The sequence below is a fragment of the Uloborus diversus genome, chromosome 5 (assembly GCF_026930045.1).
Source record: "Uloborus diversus isolate 005 chromosome 5, Udiv.v.3.1, whole genome shotgun sequence".
In the NCBI taxonomy this organism is placed as follows: Eukaryota; Metazoa; Arthropoda; class Arachnida; order Araneae; family Uloboridae; genus Uloborus; species Uloborus diversus.
In genome coordinates, this window is record NC_072735.1 from 134,252,163 (window position 1) to 134,275,619 (window position 23,457).

Below are 23,457 nucleotides of genomic sequence, written 5' to 3' on the forward strand. Positions count from 1 at the left end.
ACTGACCTAAAATTGTAAAAGTCGGAGTAGGGAATTTTTTCGGGAGTCCTTTTAGCGCTAAGAATTAATTTTCTATTATTATTTTATTTCGTTCTATAATAATACAAATCGCGATTGTTTTTAGACATAATTCGCAGATAATACGTTCTGTTTTATTGTTATGCATTATACGCATGCCGAACGATGTAAACGTACTTTTTCAAAAAGTATTTTTGCTCAATAGGGTCTAGTGGGGGAAAGTGGTCAATGGGGTAAAGTGGTCATTCGTCAAATAAATGGCTATAGATTGGAAATAAATGTTCGAGTGAATGTGAAAATTTTATTATAGAGCAGGGCAGTTAGAAACTACATTTTGAATACAAAATTTTACAACTGGCAGAATTTTATTTCGTAAAAAAAAATATTTTGTGTGAATATGAAAAGTTTTTAAATCTAAACACCTCTTTTAACTTCCTTGGGAAATTTTGTTTGTTAGAATTATGAACAGATTGACTGCATAGGAAGCTTCCTATGTGTCTCAAGAACTCTTACTCATTAGCAGTTAGCTGAATCTATTTTAGATAATTTTTTAGAACAATTTAAGTAAGATGGGGTAAAGTGGTCATAATATTAGGCTTAACAAGTATTGCTCTTCTAAAGTCACTTAAACATCAAGTATAAGACAGATATAAATTAAATATTATTTTCACATAATATGTATTGTTTTTACAGTAAATGGGGTTAAATATACGAGTATATGCTTATGCATACGCATATACTCGTGTAGGCACGTATATAGACGTATTCACATAAATGCACCAATAAATACGTATATGGGTATCTGCAAGTATTTTTAATCTATACAGACTACTATACACGTATATACTCGCTTATACTCGTATATATATATATATATATATATATATATATATATATATAAAAACAATTATATACTCCGGTAGACACGTATATACGCGTACGTAATCGAGTAGAAACTTACATACAAGCATATGATATACAGGGTGAGTTTACTGATGCGCTACATGCACGCAAAGCTAGAAACTGATGGATGCAAAACAGGTCAAAAATTTATGACACAAAGACAATTTTACACAACATTTTAGGTCTCAAGAAAATTTTAAAGCGATTGATGAAATTTGCGGCCTGCAGCTGTGATACATGTGCGTCGCAATCACAAAGCACTCTCTGTTGCAATAACGAGACTTTTGAAAAACTCTCATTAGTCGCTGCGCCTTTGTTGCGATGCTTGTATTAGAGCTACTACAGGCCGTAACTTTTAACAACTGCTCTAAATATTTCTTAAAAACTAAAATCTTGAGTAAAATCATCGTTGTGTAACAAATTTGTGATTTGTTTTGCATCCATCAGTTTCTGGCTTTGTGTGCATGTAGCGCGTCAGCGAACGTAAGTTCCTTATAATTCTTTGCTTCTCATCCTCTCCTCTTACACACCTTAGATTTTTGCCCAAGAGCTTGGATTCACTCTGTAGGCACACATGTATATAAGCTTGTATACTCGTGTATACATACATGTACTGGTGTATACACGTAAATGTACGTATACACGTCTATACAGTTATATAATCGTGTTTGCACGTATACATACGTATTTTAGTGCTTCACAATGTGAGTAGACACGTACAAACACGCACTGGATGTATCCACGAATTAACTCGTGTATACCCGTAAATGTGCGTATGTACACTTATATATGCGTGTATACGTCTACTGTACACGTATATACTCATGGATGCACGTATATACTCGAGATACAAGAGCATACACTCATATAATGTTCGTTTACACGCGTATATACCCGTACATACACGTGACACGTATATACTCGTGTAGACACGTATACACTCCTGTAGGTAATTATGTATACATGCTTATATACTCGTGTATACACGTATTTACTTGAGTAGGCACGTGCATACATGTATCTACTCATATATGAACGTGTTTAGTAATGTTTACACGACACGTATATACTCGTGTATACACACATATGCTTGTGCATATACTTGTAGCTATAAAAATAACCGAAATATACAACTATTAGGGTTGTTTATATTGATTTTGCATCTATTTTTAACTAGACCACTTTCACCCACCCCATGGGGTAAAGTGGTCATAAATACAAAGGGAAAAGAAAGTGTTATAACGCTACTTAAATCAATATTTATTTTCCTAAAACTCAATGTACCATGTTCTTTAATAATGCAATGTAAAATAAAAACAAAAAAAGTTTAAGTGTTTAAAGAATTTATTGTATTTATTATTCACCTAAGTTGAAAACCTACGATTTTATGACCACTTTACCCCACCAGACCCTATGCTTTATACCGGAAATACACCGCCAGCTCAGTCATTTCCAGCCGAGGACTGCAGTTTCGTGCTTATTAGCACGAAACTGCTTATTTACTGAATATACCTATGCTTTATATTGTGTGATGTCTGTAGTAGCTTACCTATTCATTTAGAATAATACACTATGGTAGGATAACTATAACAACTTTATTTACAAAAGGAAGGGAGAGATTGTTATCGATGTATGTTAACGATGCGCGTTACATAGCTGTTCCGTTTACATTCTTTCATACAGTTAAAAGTTACAGTTACACTACAATACCACGGTTAGTTACACCTATGTTACAAATATATTAGTTTCCTCCGTCCTATTTTAGAAGTGGTAGAAAACAAAATTTACAAGTCCAGCCTATTTGGTGCTCTGCGAGTTCTGGACGATCGTCTTAGGTAAGTTGCATTTTTTGGTGTCTTAGCCACGACTGGTTGAGCAGGAGCAGGTGGAGTGGACGGATCATCTGACGAGTTTTCACTACTATGTGGTTCTTGCGTAGGAGCACAAGAAGATTGATCTGCCTTTTCAGCAGGGGGTGATGGGTCCTTGTAGCTTTCTGTACCTCTTGATGGGTAAAATTGATTAGGATTATGATTATCTGTTGGGAAGTTACCAGCTGAGCGAATTTGATCTATATGACATCTGATCAAAACTCCATCAACCAATATAGTATAATGCAGTTGGCCATCTCTTGATACAATATTGCCGAAAACCCATTTACGATTTGGAGCATTGTAATTTCTGATAGCAACTCTGTCCCCAATTCCAAAAACTCGATCTCGAAAATAGATGTTATTTCTCCTTTGTTTGTCTTCAATTTTTTCCTTGAGTTCTGGCTTTACAAGATCAATCCTTGTTCGTATTTCCCTTTTGAGGAAAAGCATTGAAGGACTCTGGCCTGTTGTACTATTTGGAGCTTTTCTGTATTGTGTCAGAAATATTGCTAGTTTTTGTCTTAAAGATCCCCTGGGTAATATTGAAGTGCACGCAAGGACTGTTTCAAAGAAAACACATACCTTTCAGCTTGTCCATTGCTTGATAACTTAAAAGGAGCGCAGGTTTTGTGCTTTATCCCACAGCTGTTCATGAAATTCTGGAATTCCTTCGAAGTAAACTGTGAGCCATTGTGGCTAACCAAAGTTATAGGTAGCAGGGCTGGCAAGTTTCTGCCGGAGCGGTTAAAACCATTGGTAGAAACCGGTTAAAACCGGCATGGCAAAAACCACTTTCTGCCACATTTTCGGCAGAAACTGGCAAAAACTCTCAAAATAACCAAAAAAAAAAAAAAACTATTGATAGACAGTACAAAACGCATGGAAAAAATAATTAATTGTTAACCAAAGCACAGTTTAATTTACAATATTATTCTAGTTCAGAATCAAATGTTACATTGTTTGGATCCTGCAGTTGCTTCTTGGAAAAGGTGGTTCCAAAAATCTAAATAGTTTCTCAATTTAATATACAAGAATGAGAAACTTTAGAATATTCTTGCAACAGAAGAGCTAGCAGGCAATGCATCAAGGAACAAGTAATATTCATAAAACTTTCAAATTGTATATTTTTTTAAACTGGTCCATCATGTAGTAACTAGGGTAGTGGTAAAAATTCGACTGGAAAAATGAGTTTCGAGAAGTGGGGCCAATTTGATTTGCAAAGCTGTGATATTAGGTACAAAATCTAGATTAATATTGGGAAGTAAAATTCGACACTTTCTTCTTGAAGCACATGATAATTTCAATCACAAGCAACTTAGATGAAGCTTATTTGCGAGAAAATTACAAACAGTAATGCCAGTTTAATTTTGTATGTCATTCCTCTATCCTAAGAACCCATATGATTTTCGTCCTTTGTTAGATTAATCCAAATATTACGAGCATCAGTAATTGAAAAGTTCCCTTTCTGAACTAAATCAAGGGCAGTAGCATAACATTTTTTTTTACAATGATGAAATGAAGTTTAATTTTTTTAGTTTAAACAAATATCATTTAGTAATTACTTTAGTTTTTTTAAACGATTTTAAGTTTTTGCCAGTTTCTGCCGGTTTTAACCGGTTATAACCAGTTTCTGCCGGCAGAAAGCCAACCCTGATAGGTAGTCCATAACGTGAAAAACAGTCTCCCAAAATTTCAATCGTATTTTAAGACGTAGTAGATCTCATTGGGTAAGCCTCCATCCATTTGGAATGAGCATCGACTATAATGAAAAACATACTATCCAGAAAAGGACCGGCGTAATCTACATGTATTCTTTCCCAGGGCTTTGTAGGGTATTCCCAATGATGAACTTTGGATTTATTGGGATTTGTGTGGTACCTTGCACACTCCCTACAGTTCTTGGCCAGATTTTCAATATCTTGATCAATATTTTCCCAATACACAAAAGAGCGAGCTATTGCTTTCATTTTCACCATGCCAATGTGACCGGCATGTAGTTCCTCCAAGATCTGTCTTTGCAGAATGGTTGGAATACAGACTCTTTGGCCATAGAAAACACAACCGGACTCCAGACTGTAGCGTTGCTCCTTCCCCTTTAAATCTGCACCCAATTTCAATTCTTGTAAGAGTGGGCCTAGCTTTTCATCATCTCGAGTCGCTTTTTCCAGGTCCTTGGAAGTTACCGGGAGCGTCTCAATCTGGGAGATTTGGAACATTGAGATATCGTCTATGACATCTAATTCTTCCGATTTAAGAGGTAATCTTGATAAGCAATCTGCATTGCTGTTATCCTTGCTGTTGCGATATTCTATGTCGAACTGAAAAGATTGCAAATGGAGTGCGTAGTGTAGGAGTCGAGTAGCTGACATCACTGGCAGCCCTTTCTTCGATCCGAAAATCTGAGTTAGTGGTTTGTGGTCAGTCACCAAAATGAATCTTCTACCCTTGAGATATAGATAAAATTTCTTTACACCCCAGGATATACCCAGAGCCTCCTTATCAATCTGTGAATAACTTATCTCAGTCTTCGTCAGAGTCTTTGAAGCAAAAGAAATAGGCCTTTCAGTACCATCCGGTAATCTGTGTGATAATACAGCACCTAACAGGTGAGGCATCTGTTGCTAACACTAAAGGTAAATTTGGATCATAGTGCATCAGTATTCTTTGTGAAAAAATTTCATTCTTGATTGCATCAAAAGCTGATTGACACTTTTTTGACCAATTCCATTTAATATATTTCTTGGTTAAATTGTGCAGTGGGTAGGCTAGAGTAGAAAGTTTTTGGCAAAATTTTCCATAAAAATTTACTAGACCTAAAAAACTTTTAACTTCCTGCACATTTTCGGGAACAGGAACTTTCACTATAGCTTCCACTTTTTCATCTGTTTTCTGGATGCCAGAGGAATTTATTTTGTGACATAGAAAGTTGATTTCATCTTTGAAGAATTCACTTTTTTTCAAATTGATTTTGAGACCATTGTCCTTACAAGTTTGAAAAAATATTTCTAACCGGGAAAAATGAGATTCGTCGTCAGGTTCAGTCACTCTAACATCATCCATAAATGCCTTGATGCCTTCTAATGCATAAAATAAACTGTCCACGTACTTCTGCCAAATTGCTGGGGCACAGTTCAATCCGAACATAAGACGTTTGCATGCGTATAAATCTTTGTGGGTATTGATCGTCAGTAGTTTTTGACTTTCTTTGTGTACCTTCATTTGGAGATTGGCTTGGCTAAAATCGATTTTGGAAAATTGAGCACCTCCGTTCAGGGAAGCAAAAACCTCTTCCGATCAAGGCAAAGGGTGTTGCTGAACTATCAAATTTGGATTTAATGTAACCGAATAATCTGCACATAATCGTATGGAACCATCCCTTTTGACTACTGGAACCACAGGAGTAGCCCATTCCGATGTGTCGATTTTTTCTATAATACCTTGCTTTTCTAATCTATCTATTTCATCTTCAACCCTACTTTTCAAAGAAAAAGGAACACTTCTGGCTTTGATAAAAACAGGCTGAACTTCTGGTTTGAGTTCTAATTTGCACTCGAAATTTTTTATTGCACCAAGTTCTTCATCAAAAGTTTCTTTGTATTTATCCGTAACGAAACCAATCGATTGTCGCGTTTTTTACCCACGGATTCCGATTTAATTGATTTTACAAAATTCCAATCAATTTGGAAGGAATATAGCCATTCTCTGCCAAAAATTGTGTCTAAATTTTCTTTAAGTACGAAAAGTTTGACTACCTTCTTTTGGCCTTGATATTGAGCCTCAACTTCTACTTGCCCTAGAGGAATGATGGTGTTTCCAGTATAACATTTAAGAATAACCTTGCACGGCAAAAGTGGTTTCTTTGATATCTTTCGGAAATTTTGTATGCTCATCGTGGAGATGGCTGCACCAGTATCTAACTCCATTTTTGTGGAATACCCATCAATTTGGATGTCCAACAGAATTGGTGACCTATTATACCCTTAAGTTGCAGGGCATAGAATGGGAGTAGCTCTGCTTCAGGCTGACATTCTTCGTTTGTGACAACAATTTGTTTATTCTTTTGAGGAACTTTTTTAATGTCCTGCTTAAATTTGGAACACACTTTCTGCAAATGACCCTGTTTTTTGCAGTAATTACAGGTACTTTCCTTGAATTTACAACTTGCACTACTGTGGTTATTTTTCCCACAACGATAACAGTCTTGAGCTTTCGAGACATTTTTCTTTGGAAAATCTTTAGATGATTTTGGCTTTAGTGCATTAACTGAAATAAACTTGTCATTTCCAATTAAATCTTTAGCACCTTGGAATGCCTTCTCCATCTCCAGAGCGATATTTAGGGTAGTTTCCAAATCAATATCATCTTTCTCCTCGAAAATTCTGTTCAGTATTTGACTGTTCCTTAATCCACTTAAGAACACATCCCGTTGCATAATATTCAGCACATCATCTGAATATAAACAAGGAACCGCAAGTGAGCGTAGTTCTGCCAAATAACACGAAATGGATTCGCTCTCCTGCTGCATTTCGATTTAGAAATGCATGTCGAACAGGAATTATTAATGGCTTTGGATTCAAATGTTTACCTAAAATTGTTCGTAGATCATCGAAACTTTTATCGGCAGGCTTGACCGGAGCGATAAGACTTTTCAAGAACGTAAACAATTTCGGCGATAAACATGAAATGAATACCTTCCCTCGTTTTTCATCCGAAATGTTCTGAACATCTAAAAAAGCTGTAAATCTGTCAATATATGCATCCCATGACTCAACAGATTCGTCATATTTGGGCAGTTCTCAAAAGGTGGGAACAAAAAAGTTAACTTTGAGCAATTTCAAAAATTTTCGAATTTGACATCAATTTTGATTTTATTCTATAGTATGCATACCTAGAACACAATATATGAACATGAAAAGACAGCAGGTATTTGTAAAAATTGTTAATTAGCAAATTAAATCAGCAGTCTGTAGGTAACAGATTTTGGACATTGTGTAGGTAACGGATTTTGGACATCATCATAACGTAAGTTTCACCATTTTTGACAATTGTTAATCTGATTTTTAACTTTTCCAATGAAAATTTTATTTACTACTTTTTAAATTTTGCAATTTAATAATAAAGAGGATAATTAATGAAATACTTGAATGGCTATACATGCTGCTCCTTACATATAATAAAGTTTTGGAATGATTTTGAAGAAATTGATGCAAGGTTAAAAAAAAGCTTCAAATTAAAAATAATACAATTGTAAAAAGTGACATCAGTTTTAATATTGAATATTTTTTCTAATGTCATAAGGACTAAAATGATGTCTAAAAAAATTATTGAAGAAAGAAATTCGTATTTCTATTTGGAGATCGTTAAATTATGTTTCCAAAAGAAAGAAGAGAAAAAGAATTCTAAAATAATAAAAGCGGGGGGAAAAAAATGCTAGCGCAGGTGATAAAGTCGCCAAAACTGGTACAGCTGACGATAAACTACATTTGTCAAATTGGAATTCCCCTCTGGTAACCTTTAGCTTATCGTATACTGTACTGTCGCCAACGGAGGTTTGCTTGGCGATTTTAGCGCAAAATGGCTTTCGGTTCGATCATAAGCAGCCATGTTTCTACTGTAATTTATGTATTGTTCAATGTGTAACATATTAATTATGCAAAATACCAAAGGATTAAAGAAGATAACATTATAATAACCTTTTTTTATTGAGGTTAGAAGACAGTAGATCATCAAAAATTTTGAATAAATGGACAGAATTTATCGGCGTCAAGATCGTAACGCCATTTGGACATCTCACATGTACGTTTAAAAAAAATTATTTTTCTTCTAAGATACTGCATAAAAGCTTATGAAAACACTTTTAAACAATTAAAAATTGATTCTGAGGCTCGATAAACACCTTTAAAATGAAAACATCATATACTTAGTTCTCAAAAAATAGCATTGTAAAGATCGTAAATTTTGGACATGCATCAAATTTCAAACTTACTATTTTCTAAAATTGTTTACAAAGTGAATAATCTGTCTTTACTTTTGTTATTTGTGTAAAATATTAACAAAAAATTATTCAGTGTAAGATTCATACCTTTACATTTTTTTTGAAACGTATGGAAATAATTTTAAAAAAATTTTCTTTAATGGTACATTTGCTCAGTTAACGTTTTGGTATGTCCAAAATTGCGCCTTTTAGCAAAGAAAACATTTTTTAAGGGCATTTAAAGAGCATTTTTTCCATAATTTATGTCAATTCTTGTCTCTATACAGTATTATAATTTAACTCAAAAATTTTTGAGTTAATTAAAATGAAAGTTATTTGGTGTTGAAGCTTCAAAGTTGAGGTCTGCGTTTGCTCCCACCTTTTGAGAACTGCCCATTTTTCAAATTGCAGGTTGACATTTTTGTTTTGAGGAATCGGAACAGTTTCGTTTTTATTATGAATTTTCAACATTTCCATTAAAGCATTGTTTTGCTCTATCAATTTCTCGATAATTTCATCCCTGTTTCCTTCTGCCATTTTCTGATTATTGGATAATTAATTTCAGCAACATAAACAGTTTGTAAAAAGAAAGTTCTTTCCTACCTGTTGCGTTCAGTAGAGAACAATGTCCATAGTTTCGCTTTTGATATAGTGAGTTCTTTGCCTTCAATAATCACTCGTCGCCATATGTGATGTCTGTAGTAGCTTACCTATTCATTTAGAATAATACACTATGGTAGGATAACTATAACAACTTTTTTTTACAAAGGAAGGGAGAGATTGTTATCGATGTATGTTAACGATGCGCGTTACATAGCTGTTCCGTTTACATTCTTTCATACAGTTAAAAGTTACTGTTACACTACAATACCACGATTACAGTTACACCTTTGTTACAAATATATTACATATTGTGTACTACTGAAGAAACAATAAGACATATCGTTAACCGAAATTGATGCTAAAAGAGCGCTGTAGAGCTGCAGTAAAATGCTAATATTTTGCGTGACACATTGTACAAATAATAATAATAAGAATAATAATGAGTCAAACTAGTATGTTGTGGCCATCACGAAACTTTCTTCTATATTTTTCTTTTCTTTTTTTTTCAGATCCCTCTTCATGCTTGAGAGGAAGCAATATTCTCAACAAAAACAAAATTGCACATGCAAAAACTTGACGGCCATCCCAAAGTCTGAATTATTGCAAAAGCAAAGCAAAGAGCGAAAATTGAAAGTTATTTTAAAAGCCTTGCTTGAATTAATTACAAATATTTTATTTGTTAACAAACATAAGATGGCAACAGTTAAAAATTTTAAATCATTGAGATAAAATTTCCGATCATTTCCATACAATTAAAATTACGAGAAATACGCAGACGACAATTTATTACGATTTATCTTTCTTATTGTTGCATTAATAAAACTATTTTTATTCGCTAAAAAATAATGATAATAAAAATAAATCAGCAGCTCTTGGCGCGATTGGCGCCAAAATTGAACCAAAGCCTGTTTACCTATGGATTCACATATATTTAAAATTTCAACCAGAACGTAGCATTACTTCTTGAGATAGGGCACTCACAATGGAAAAAAAGAACGGGCGATTGCGCTACCCCCTTTTTAGCTGTTGACACCAAAATAAAATCAGCTCTTATACCCACTAAGGGCTACTTGCCGATAAATTTTTCTTTCATTCCGTTCATTATTTCTTGAGATACAGCAGTCACAATTGACGACAAAAAACGTTCTATAGCTCAACCCCCGTTTGAGTTATTGACACCAAAATTGAACCAGCACCTGTTCCTGTTCATGGCAACATATGGACCAAATTTTGTTTGATTCCGCCAGTTACTTCCTGAAGGATAGCAATCACGCGTAACTCAAAAAACGTCCCATTGCTCCACCCCCCTTGGAGGAATTCGCGCCAAAAACCAATGGGCACAAGTTCACATAGGGACACATATGTGTACCAAGTTTCGTTTGATTTCATGCGGTAGTTTTTGCTGTAGAGCGGCCACAAAAAACTGGTCACACACAGACGTGACACACATACACACACACATACACACACACACACATACACACAGACAGACGGACATTTTCCAAAAATAGTCGAAATGGACTCAGCACACCTCAAAACGTTCGAATCCGTCAAAATTCGAAAATTTGCACGAATCCAATACTTTCTTCTCTATATTTTGATAGAAGAAAGTAACTAGTATGTTGTGGCCATCACGAAACTTTCTTCTATATCTTTCTTGTGAATTCTGATCAATCCCTATGCTTGAAGAGAATGCAATATTCCCAGCAACAATTAAAAAAAAAAAAAAAAAAAAAAAAAAAACCTGACGGCCGTCCGAAATTAAAATCACGTGAAATAAGCAGACGACAGTATTACAATTTATCTTTCTTATTCGGAACTCCAGCGCTCGAATACGCTACCTTGCGGTGATTTATAAAACTGCGAATGCAACTAAAACATTGCCACGTTGCGCATCACGTGTGTCTGTTGACGTAAACACAGGCAGTTTGTTCTGAGTATTTATTAACGCAATCGATGTGTCTTAGTTTGCTTTACGCTACAGAAATTAATTCGTCCCTTAGTAGTATTCTCGAGCTTCTCAAAATAATGTTAGTTTTTCTTATTTCTTTCAAAAAAGTATTAAATGGCGGAAGCGTAAACAAGAAAACTCTGGATTAACAAAATTGGATAACGTTATACCAGGTAAAATTTTTTATTGTTTTGTATGAATTTGTAAGAATATGAGTTTTTTTTTAATCTTAAATTAATTTAACTAATCATATTTTACAGCAGCATTTAGTTGGAATGGACAGTATGCAAAATATTTTCTTGAATTTATTATCGTAGAACAAAATGAAAAATGTTTAACCGAGAAAGAAATTTACTTTATTCCTTTTATTCTCAGCTGAAAGGTTTCGCCAAATTTGTTTAGGGTTATAGTAGTTTTAGTATTGTGCAAGCAAAGTAGCCTTGGCGAGTTTTCGCGTTTTTAGTTAAACCATTTTTAATTTTTATCATGAGTGGAATAAAATGATAGTAAGATTACAGAATTCGATAAGTAAAAAGAAATAATGGTCAATCAACTGAAAAGAAAACTTCCACCATATATAAACTGTGAGTACACATTTCATTTATTTTGTTCTGAGTGAATTTGAATAAATATCAGTTTTTCAATTCGATGAAAAAAAAACGAACTTAACAACATTGACTGGACACTTTTCTTTAACCTAATTCCACATAAATGATTTAAATAACCTTTGTTACTACAGTATCCTACTGAAATAGACAGTATGCAAATAAATTTTCTTGAAAATATTTATCGCAGAACAGATTGAAAAATCCAGAAAGAACGTTAAGAATTTGAACAATAAAAAATAAAAGATCGCCAAAAATCTGTTTATAGTGTTATGGTTTTAAAATTATGTGAAAGAATAATGTATCTTGACAAGATTTCGCATATCAGGTAAATCATTTCCATGACGAATGAATTAAATGCATGATTTCTTTGGATATCCAATCATATAGTAGTCATAGAAATAAATTATCTAGTGTTAAACGTTACTCTTGACAGTCTGCCACGTATGTGCACTATGTGACAAAAATGTCAACAAATGCTGGAAATGTCACGAAACTGAACTTAATATGTACTAATGTATAGAAAGAACGGTACAAAATGAAAATGCCGTTCGAAGCGAACCAAAAATTTATGAATTCCGAATTCAACATCGTGAAAATGGCTGCTTCAGAACAACTTACTGTGTGTTCTGCATTAATTGTTTACTTTCGTAATACTTTTTGGTTTCTAATCTCTTTCTATATGGGTCAGAATATCCACAAGACTTTGAAAAATCTTTTCAAACGAATAAAGCGAAAAAATCATACATACGAACAAAAATCACAACACTTTTAGCATTTTCTTCGCTACCACATGCGTTTGTTTTAGTTTTCAATTCCGCCATTAGACAGTGACTGCAGTGCCCCCTATAGTTCGTTGGAGTTGCGAATTGTTGCATTTAAAAAGCTATTTTTATTTACACAAAAAAAAATCAGCCCCCCCATGGAGCGATTGGCGCCAAAATTGAAACAACGCCTATTTACAAATACTAGATTCACATTTGTTCCAAATTTCATCCAGAACGTAGCATTACTTCTTGAGATATGGCACTCACAATGAAAAAAAAAGAACATTCGATTGCGCCACCCCCTTTTAAGCTTTTGACACCGAAATAAAATCAGCTCTTATACCCACTAAGGACTACTTGCCGATAAATTTTTCTTTCATTCCGTTCATTATTTCTTGAGATACAGCAGTCACAATTGACGACAAAAAACGTTCTATAGCTCAACCCCCGTTTGAGTTATTGACGCCAAAATTGAATCAGCACCTGTTCCTGTTAATGGCAACATATGGACCAAATTTTGTTTGATTCCGCCAGTTACTTCCTGAGGAATTGCAAGCACGCGTAACTCAAAAAACGTCCCATTGCTCCACCCCCCTTGGAGGAATTCGCCCCAAAAACCAATGGGCACAAGTTTACATAGGGGCACATATGTGTACCAAATTTCGTTCGATTTCATGCGGTAGTTTTTGCTGTAGAGCGGCCACAAAAAACTGGTCACACACAGACGTGACACACATACACACACACATACACACAGACAGACAGACATTTTCCAAAAACAGTCGAAATGGACTCAGCACACCTCAAAACGTTCGAATCCGTCAAAATTCGAAAATTTGCACGAATCCAATACTTTCTTCTATATATTAGATATAGAAGAAAGTAACAAATGACTTAACTTTTGAAAATGAATACCAAGTTTTCGAACTGGCGTCGTTTATTTCTTTAATGGTAGTGGTTATTCCGAGAGCATTTATTGCTTTTGCATAAAAAGTTTTTAAAATAACAGCTAAAAGAATTAATTACCATATTTTTTTAATGATTATTAACTATTATAGTCCTATGAAAGAATTCATAAATATTTCGAAGTTTTTACTGTTGTTCTATTTGATCAATTTTAAGGTATCAATAAAAGCTGGTTTGTTTATGGCCTGAAATCTGCAAAAATCCTATGAAATTTTAAATGCATAGTTTTGTGCTTGAAACTTCAAAAATTTCAATTTTTCCAGAATAGAAAAAAAAAAAAAAAAAACTCTTTCGGACCCTCCCCCCTCCCTCACACACCAAATTTCTGGGGGGGTTTTCCAATCCATTTCTTGCAGCCATGGGCTCCCATATGCAAAATTGTAAGGGGGGCTCAGATATTTTAACCTTGGTTTAGCATGATATTTTCCCCATGAAAACCAATTTCAGGACAGATTAGAGTCATTAAGATAAATTGGACATTTTTAATTACTTATTCATTAATGGCTGGAGAAGAAATATTTTTACATTTTTGCAAAGAAAAAAATACTAAAAACAAGGAAGTTCTAATTTCTAAGGGGGGGGGGGTTCGAGCCCTCCTATATGGGTGCCCTTGCTTGCAGCACATTTCTCTTATTTACATTTCTTGCAGCAGGAATTTAGGAACTTCAGAAAAACGCCTGGAACGCTTTACCGAATTTTTTGGGAAATAATTTCAACAAAAAAGGGGGGGGGGGAATTGAAATAAAACATGTTTTCCAATATTGTCAGACATTACAATTTTCTCACTGGTGTGTACAGTAAAGGTTTCGTTTTGGAATTGAGATCATTTTGCTCATTTAGGATTTTTCCCGTAATTGTATTCTGAAAAAGCCTTGCTCTTTCGATGAAATTCGGAAGATATTTAGTTAACTAGGGACTTCGGAAAAGGGCATGGAAATCTAGAGGTCCTGAACGAAACGGGAGAGTTAGCAGTTATTGTTTTGTCCTCTTTCAGAAAACGAAACGCTTCTGCACCAAAACGTCTCTTGTTCGGGAAAAACGGGACAAGCTACATAAAAACGGTCAGTATGGTGTCATTCAGTGGCGTGCATAGAAATTACGGGCCTCACCATATTAATGTTCCCCACGTCCTTACAAAACTTTCGCCCCTCATTTAAAAAATCTCGGGCCCCCAACAGGCTCGAGCTAGCACAGGTGTCCTTTCTCTCTCCCCCCCCCCCTCCCTGTGCACAACCCTGCTGTCACTCTGGTCACTCCTGAATCAACGTTTGATTTATTTGCATGAGGAAAACCTTGAAGTTTTAACAGAACATGTTATTCTTCATTCAAGAATATTTTTATAAGTATGAATTTGACACATTCATTAATAATTACCTCCACTAAATTTCTATTTCTTTAGAAAGTGTAAGGAGAAACGTTTAAATTAAAACGCTACTGTTTCGTTGTGAAGAAGCATTACTTTACCAAGAGCTGCATTTTCCGTTTGGGAATACTTTTGAAACTTGGAAATCCGAATATTAAACAGGAAAGCACAAGTAATAAATTTTTATGATTTATACAAAACCAGGATTTAACTTCGTTTATTTTCTGCATGCATGTCTGCATCTCAAAGCTGTTAATAAATAAACAAACTTGCAAAGAACTGAAGAATATAATAATGAACTTACTTTATAAGCATCCCACATGGAGTCGTAGTTACTATCAAATAAAGAAATTGCATTTGTCCCAAAAATTGTCAAGATATACAGCAAAAATGCAAGAATCATTTTCGTTGACTACGAAAACGCGTAAGCCCGGAAACTACGGAAGGAGCCCTATTAAAAAAATCACTAACTGAAAACGTAGGCGACTGGGCGACTCTTTTCATTTCCCGCCAATTCCAAATCCAAACCGAAACCAAACTAGCTCCTCCTACGTCCTTGAATGAATCAGTGAGTGATAAAGCTTTTTTTTTTTTTCTTCCGTTGAACTCTGAGCACAAAATGTAAATATGGAATTCTGTATATTCAAGGTCGATTTTGTCGTCGTTCTTTATTTTTTCTCAATGGAAAAGTAGATCGGAAGAAATGTTCGTATAATTATTGCTGGATTTCTTTTAATTTATGAATTAGAATGGAGCGCGTAAAGACAGCAAAGAAATAGGAAATTACGAATGAGCTTCATGAAGAAATATGATAACGGTGATAATCGAAAGCTAAAGCAAATTCTATCTCAAAATTATCTAAGAGTGATGAGGAGTACTTGATGTTTTCTAATGGCTGGGATAAGTGGTTTCTTTTTCTCGGGGCGAAGTCAGGGGTCCAAGTCAACTTCCCTGAACACTTCGTATGGAACCGTTCTCTCCAATTGAAACATGCACATACATTCCCCTATGAACAGGGCCGGATTTGGGGGAGGGTAGGCGGGGCTACTGCCCCGGGGCCTCCACAACAAAGGGGCCTCCACAATAATTTTCTTTTATAAAATATCCTAACTTTCTCGGGTCAGCATATTTTACGTTTCTTCTCCTCTTTAAATTATAATAATAATATAAAAAAATTAATAGTAGTAACTTCAGGATGTATTTACTGTTCAAGTGAAGATCGAAAATATTGGATATATACATATATATCAAAATATTCGGATATATATCAAAGTATCGGATATTTTCGAAAATATGATGATCTTTTCGAGCCCTGATTAGGGGCCTCCACTCCTTCGTTGCCCCAGGGCCTCCACAGTTCCAAATCCGGTCCTGCCCATGAATTAATAACCATAGAAAAATTTATACAGCTGCGATCCTGTCTCAGATTTGTTGGTACTTTCCTTCGTAACACATATCAGTTCCAAGCAGGGTTGCCAGATTTAAGAACAATAAATACGGGACAGGCTTCTAAGGGTGAAGGGGGGGGGATACTTTTGTGGTTGAGGACAATTACTAGTTATGGTGTATTTTTAAGGGGTTATAGAAAACAGTGTCTCAATAGCTTTCGAAAGATTCCTCTCAAGAGGAATTCTAACTCAAAGAATAAAGCAAGCAATATAACGAAGTTCAGTATACAGATCGACATTGATAGGAACAGGTGCTTATTAGTGTAGTCACATTTTTTGTTTTACTTATTTTTTTTACCTTAAAATACTGTCTCGTATTGTAAAATATTGTTATTAGTTAGAATACGGTATGGAAGTTCCCAGGGACGCGGGACAATTTTCAAAATACGGCACTGTCCATGGGCGGATTTATGGGGGGGGGGGGGCAGAGGGGGGCAATGCCCCCCCCCTCAGTTTTGGGAGGACTTTATGTAGTAACAACACATCTTCCAAAAATTAAAAAAAAAATCATTATTTTTTTGTTTTTGAATAGTTCAGAAGAGCATGGGTGGATTTATAGGGGGGGGCAAAGGAGACAATGCCCCCCAGTTTTGGGAGGAGTTTATATAGTAACAACTTATCTTCCAAAATCTTATAACAAAAAAAAAAGCATGATTTTTTTCTTTTTTGAATAGGAAATTAAAGTTTATTTTTTCTTTTAAACTTAAAATAGCCGTTTCTTACAAAGATTGAACACTACTGTACAAGTGTATAATCTACTACACAATTTCAGAGACTGGAAAGTGCAAATTATTGATAGGTTCTAAAATCCCTGAAAAGAATTAGCGCAGTATAACCTACCAGGGCTCTTGAGCCAAAAACCCAATCTAACTAACCAAACCTTGATAATAATTAGACAAGTCTTTGAAACTCCTAAGCAAAGTGTGCTCCAATTTTATTTCTTATCAAGTGTGTAAATTAAGAACTGTTCAGTATGTTACTTTCTTGATACCTGTTCTCTAAATCTGTGCACCATTTCTTTTAAAGTATTAACTTGCATCACAAAGCACTTTTAAAGCGTAAAACTTAAAAAAAAATATATATATATTTGCCTATTATTTCCAATTAACCCTTATAAGACTTCAAAATGCAGAATTTTATATCCATTTTAGAAAATTTCCTCCGGGGGGAGTAACCCCCGGCTCCCTAAAACTAGAGATATTCTATATCCCACTTAAAAAAGAGCACTGCGTCACTCTCTTAACACCAGCCCCCTCTCTTTTAAGGTCAATTTAAAAAGGACAGCATGATTACACACAGTAATGAAAACGACACATAAAAAGTAAAGCATGGCCTTATGCATCACAGAAAACAGACAAAAACATGGGAGAGGCGGTGGGGGGCAATTAAAAATGTTGCTAAAAAAAAAAAAAAAAATCCTGCCCCCCAGGAACTCAGTCTTAAATCCGCCTATGGGACTGTCCCTTGAAATCCGGGACGTCTGGCAACCGTGATTCCAAGCCTTGATACGGGATTTTGTAGTTTAGTCAGGGGGCTACGGGGGAAGAAACTGCATTTTGTGATAAAATTATGAAACTTACACGTTTGTAGACATTGTATATGCAAATATTTTAGGAAGGGGAGACATTCCAAAATCCCCCCTCCCAACCCCCCCCCCCTAGCTGCCATTTTTGGTTCAAAACCAAAAATAGCAATTTTTTTAAAATTTTACTATGATTTTTTAAATCATTGGTTGTGTCACTCCATAGATGTTAATTATATTTTCTACCGTTTAAAGCTCCATTAAACGTCTAATTTCAGAAATAATTTCACAAAAAGTGGTCTTAAAAAAATTGATATTCTAAAACTAAATTCTCTGACAAGAATTTTCCCCCCTCATAACATAATTACTGGTTTTTTGAACTTAAAGATACATTTAATTAGGGTTATATCAAGGTAGGGTTCCAGTTATCCGAACTTTAATTGCTCGAACTGTCCAATTATCCGGCCATGATGCACCTCGTTTTTGATGACTCAGCACGCGTAATCGAAACTATTTCCAAAGGGCATAAGAGAGTAAGGACTTGAAGGAAAATGGGTGAAATTAATGTCGAGACAACATAGTTCTAATTGAAAGAAATTTAAAGTTTGAATTTAAAATTTGTCCTTCTTATTACTATTATTGCTGTTGTAAATTCTCCGTTACCCGACTGATCATTGGTAAGCTTTTACTCATTTTATGGAGAAAAAAAAAAACCTACCTAAAGTGTATAATAAAATGTCTCTAACTACTTCTTACAAAAAGATTCACATCAATGCAATATGAAGACATGAAGACACTTTTTACAGAGAAGTTTTTATAACTTAAAAATCCGAAAAAGAAAGCACGATCCCAATGTTCAAATTTTGGAGCACCGTATTAAACCTGGGGGTTTTTATGTTAATGTTTATTAGATCATACACTTCGACCAACTTTAATATCTTTACTGAATCTTTGAAGGAGTTGATTCTGTGTTTTTTTTCCCATTTTGTCGTCGCTATACTAAACGACGTACGTATACACTATGCTCGATGGTTACCAGTTTTCATAAAATATCTTCTTTAACCCACAAACCTTCCAGACGTACACAAATCCTTCGAAGAAGGAATGTTTGTTGTAAAAAAGACAGTGAACGTGTTTTCTGTAGTTGGATTGGACCATGCCTACAAGCAAAACAACGCGGTGGTGAAAGGAGACGGGGGTATAATGGGGTCGTTTCCAAAATTTTAAAAGTATTTTTTTTTTCTGAAAGAGCATGCTTAAAAACACAGGATCTATCCAATTTTTAAATAATTTGAAAGTTTAATATTAAAAAAAAAATACTTTAATCGGTGCGCTTTCATTGTTTACGCTTCTGCCGATGACATCACAAAGGATTAAATGCCATTCACTGATGCTAAAGCGTAAAGCAAAATATTTAATTCACATCTTTACTCACGTGGATTGGCAACGATATGGTTGATAGTAGTGATGGGCATAATCGAGTTCTCATAATCGAATCACTCGATTATTCAAGATCATTCGAGAACTCGATTACCACGAGTTCTCGATTATCGTATCTCGAGTTCTCGATTATCACTTCTCGAGTTCTCGAGCGATGAACTTCTCGAGTACTCGATTATCACTTTTCGAGTTCTCGAACGATCAACTGCTCGAGTTCTCGATTGTCACTTTCCGAGTGCTCGAGCGATCAACTGCTCGAGTTCTCGCTTTGAACTTCTCGAGATGTTGAGTTCTCGAGATCTTGAGTTCTCGAGATGTCAATCACTCGAGCAGTGTATTCTTCGATCGATTTGATAATCGAACGAACCTCTCAATATAGTTGACTTCTGACAAGAGTGCCCGCCTATGGAGCGGGGGGGGGGGGTCATTGCGCAGACTGTGCTATTGACATTTTTAGGGGAGGGGGGTGTTTTAAGGGGTATTTATCTCATTTGTTGGGGGGAGGTCTCTGCGATATTGAGGGTGGGGTGGGGGGCTTGACCTCAGGGCGGGTGGGCACCCTTGCTTCTGAAGTGTTTTAGTTGCAGGGGCGGATCCGTCATTTAGGCGGTCAAAGGGCTGTCTCTGAAAAGTTAATGATTTTACTTGACTGTCTTCCGAAAAAATTTGCATTGAAACCTTTTAACCCTTCCCCCAGAAAGACGGGCTGCGCTGAGGAGCCCACAGGGAAGGTGGGTCATTGCGCAGATTGCGCCATTGAAATTCCTAATAGACGTTAGGCTTTTTTAGGGAGTGTCCTTCTTGAGGGGGAGAGAGGATCCCTAATTTTAAAAAGTGTGCCAGCACACTTGAGGAATAGATACCCTTGCGATCTAAATGGTATTACAATCAAATAATTGCCTTTCGAATGTTTCATTCGAATAGTGTTATAATTGAATGTATACTGTTGAATGCTTGATTATCAAATGATTCTTTGGGGATGCTTGGTAGTCTAATGATATGTTTTGAGCGAAAGGTGTTAATGAATGAACACATGGACTGGTCTGTGGGAGACATGTGTTGTGTGTCCCGTTGGTGGAAGTAAAGGTTGGAGGCGCTTATAAGGTTCTAACTTGAGAGGCATTAAAATTATAGTTCAGGTAAAAAGGGGGAATACTTAAGTTGAAAACCTGAGCCCCCTTACGTTCACCTTCGACTATACGATTGGGTAATGATACAAGTGTAATAGGCAATAACAAACGTTCTAGAGCCCAAATATATAGATCACTGCAGACACGTGTTTCGGGGTTTCAAGGAACCCTTTTTTCAACGCAAAATAGTGAGATTGTGGATGTAAGGACATTACTGGATGCCTTTACGGACCATTCATTAATTACGTAAGGGTCCCGACGGGGTGGGGTTGGAAAAATGTCTACATACTTGGGGGGGGGGGGGAGAGGGGTTTAAACGCATTCTTACGCAGTATTTTCCAAGCCGATGTTTCATTTGCGTCTGGAAAATAAAAACGTATTCGGATGACTGTTTTTTATTTTTTTTTACGAAGAATTAATTATGTAAAACATAATAAAAGAATTGCACTATGTATGGCATGTTTTATTTTTAACTACTATCGCATCATATACAAAAAAATGTCGAAAACACATTCAGTCTAGATTCCAACTTTTTAGTAAATATTTCTTCACACAAAAAGGTTTAATTTAATAATAGTGAATTAAATTTCGATTCCAGTGATAGTAGATTAGTTATTTCAGTATTTCGAAAAACGAAATGGAATCTTACGTAAGAATAGGGGGAAGGGTTTGAAAAACCTGACATGCCCTTACATGGGGGGAAGGGATCAAAAATGGCCAAAATCATCCATACGTAACAAACAAATGGCCCCTTATATGTTTGTTGAAAAAAGGGTACCTTAAAACTCCAAAACACGTTTCTACAGTGCTCTGTATATTTGGGATACAAAACGTTTGTTATTTCACGCTACTTCTCGGCACAAAGGTACTTAGTTATTTCTGAATAAAACAAGTGGTTAACTTCTCGTGTAATTCATTCCTATGGGTGCAAATAAGAGGTGAGGGGGGGGGGGGAGTTTTGACGTAAACTGCGGGATTGTAATTTTTAGGGGATTTTGTCTCTTTTGGGGGTATTGCTCTTGGGGGAAGAGCTTCATAGGTGGTGCCCTTTGCTCTTGGAATGGATAGATTTGGAATGATTTTTAAAATCGAATGATTGCTTTTCTCTTGCTTTATTAGAATGGGGTAATAGTGGAATGTTTGGCTTCGAATTTTCGATAATTGAGAGATTCCTTAATAATCGAACGATATTTTTAGAACGAAAATTGTTAATTATCATATGAGCGGATTTATGGAGGGGCATGTGTTGTGTGTGTGGCGGATACAATGGAGGGTCGTGGGGGTCATGACCCCCCCCCCCGAACTCTCGAGAATAGTATCCGTACACATTGTGTTCAAATAATTTATGCATAAAATGCAAACGATGACAGTATCTTATCTTTTCAATACATCAATTATTTTTCAAAGAAAATATTTGAACTACTACTTCGTTTTATTGCTTATGAAATTAATTTGCAACGTTTATCCCCAGTTATGTGCCTTATTCCTGACCGATTTGGGGCTTCTTATTGACCCCCAAAAAAGTTTCAGAATTTTTTCGTACTTAAAACGGGAATTTCGTTCATGGGGGAGGGCTTTCTTCAGCATGACCCCCACCCCCCTTCAAATGGTTTTCTGTATCCGCCCCTGGTGTGATCCGGTGGTGAAATCTTGAAACAAAGGATAGAGAAACGCTTTCCATACTATTTTGAACTTGACAGTTATTAAGATTAAATACGTACGTATGTACAATTTTTATTAAAAAGTGAGGGATAATGATAATATGGGCAAGTCGTTGAGCGACACTAGCAGGTTTAAACTTGAGAAATGTTAAACTTAAAATATATTAAACCAGTATCAATGGCTTCCATATAGGGGGGGGGGGAGTGGGGGCTCAAGCCCCCTCTCCCTTCTTTGAAATTAGGACATCCTTGCTTTTAGTACTTTTTTTTTGCAAAAATGTAAAATCATTTCTTCTCCAGCAATTAATCAATAAGTTATTAAAAATGTCAAATTTTTTTAACTCTAATCTGTACTGAAATCGGTTTCTATCGGGAAAATATCCTATTAAACCATGAGGAAAATATCTGAGCCCCCCCCCCTTAAAATTTTGCATATGGGCGCCCTTGACCGGTATGGCACAAACCGTGTAATTGAAAATTTAATGTAGTCTTAGCCCTTTTTCGGATTATCGTTTCTTGGGGGAGGGGGGATTGTCATAAAAAGCGCGCCATGCTCACAGGGACGGACGGACACCCCTGTCATTCTATAAGGTTTTAGAATCAAATAATTGCTTCTCAAATGTGTCACCCCTGTCATTCTATAAGGTTATTGAATCAAATAATTGCTTCTGCTTTTTTTTTTCGAATGGGGTTACTCAGAGAGCACACTTCGTTGAGTAAACGTTTTAAAGCGATTGTTAACGCTGTGGCAGCCATGTTAAAACATTTATGAAATGTTTAAACGCAAGCTGTTTATAATGCAGTGGTGCCCCCCTCCCCCTACTCACCCCCCCATGACACTCATCCCTCAAATGCGACGTTGAACCCCCTAAAATAAATTAAAGCCCGCTTAAGTTACCCTCTCCTCTTCAAAACTTCAATGGCGCTGTCTGCGCCATTTACCCCCCTCCCCCGCGCTCTCTCTTGTATAATATATTGTTTGTTGTGGAATGCTCGGTTATCGAACATCTCGAATGATTTGAAAACCGAATACGTAATCTGCTTTTCAGAGAAACTTGACAATCAATTTTAACCTTTTTGAGGACCAGCGCACGGAAAATGAAACGTAGCTACGGAACCTTAAGTTCCGAAATGGACCGTTGCGAGCCTAAGCATTTTCAGCAGTTTTGCCTCAACTTTACAAAAAAAAAAAAAAAAAAAAAAAAAAAACCCATAAAATCAGCCAGGGTTGT

The 23,457-nt window shown here is 35.8% G+C and overlaps 1 protein-coding gene across 1 annotated transcript in view; it reads right to left on the reverse strand.

Moving 5' to 3' along the window:
* The window catches only part of LOC129222814 (procathepsin L-like), a gene marked incomplete at its 3' end in the record, with an annotated part of 39,184 nt that extends 23,514 nt beyond the window's left edge, over window positions 1–15,670 (reverse strand). The window contains 1 exon segment of the mRNA XM_054857365.1: window positions 15,329–15,670. Coding sequence (XP_054713340.1) covers window positions 15,329–15,427 — 99 coding nt within the window.
* Window positions 15,671–23,457: the final 7,787 nt, after the last annotated feature.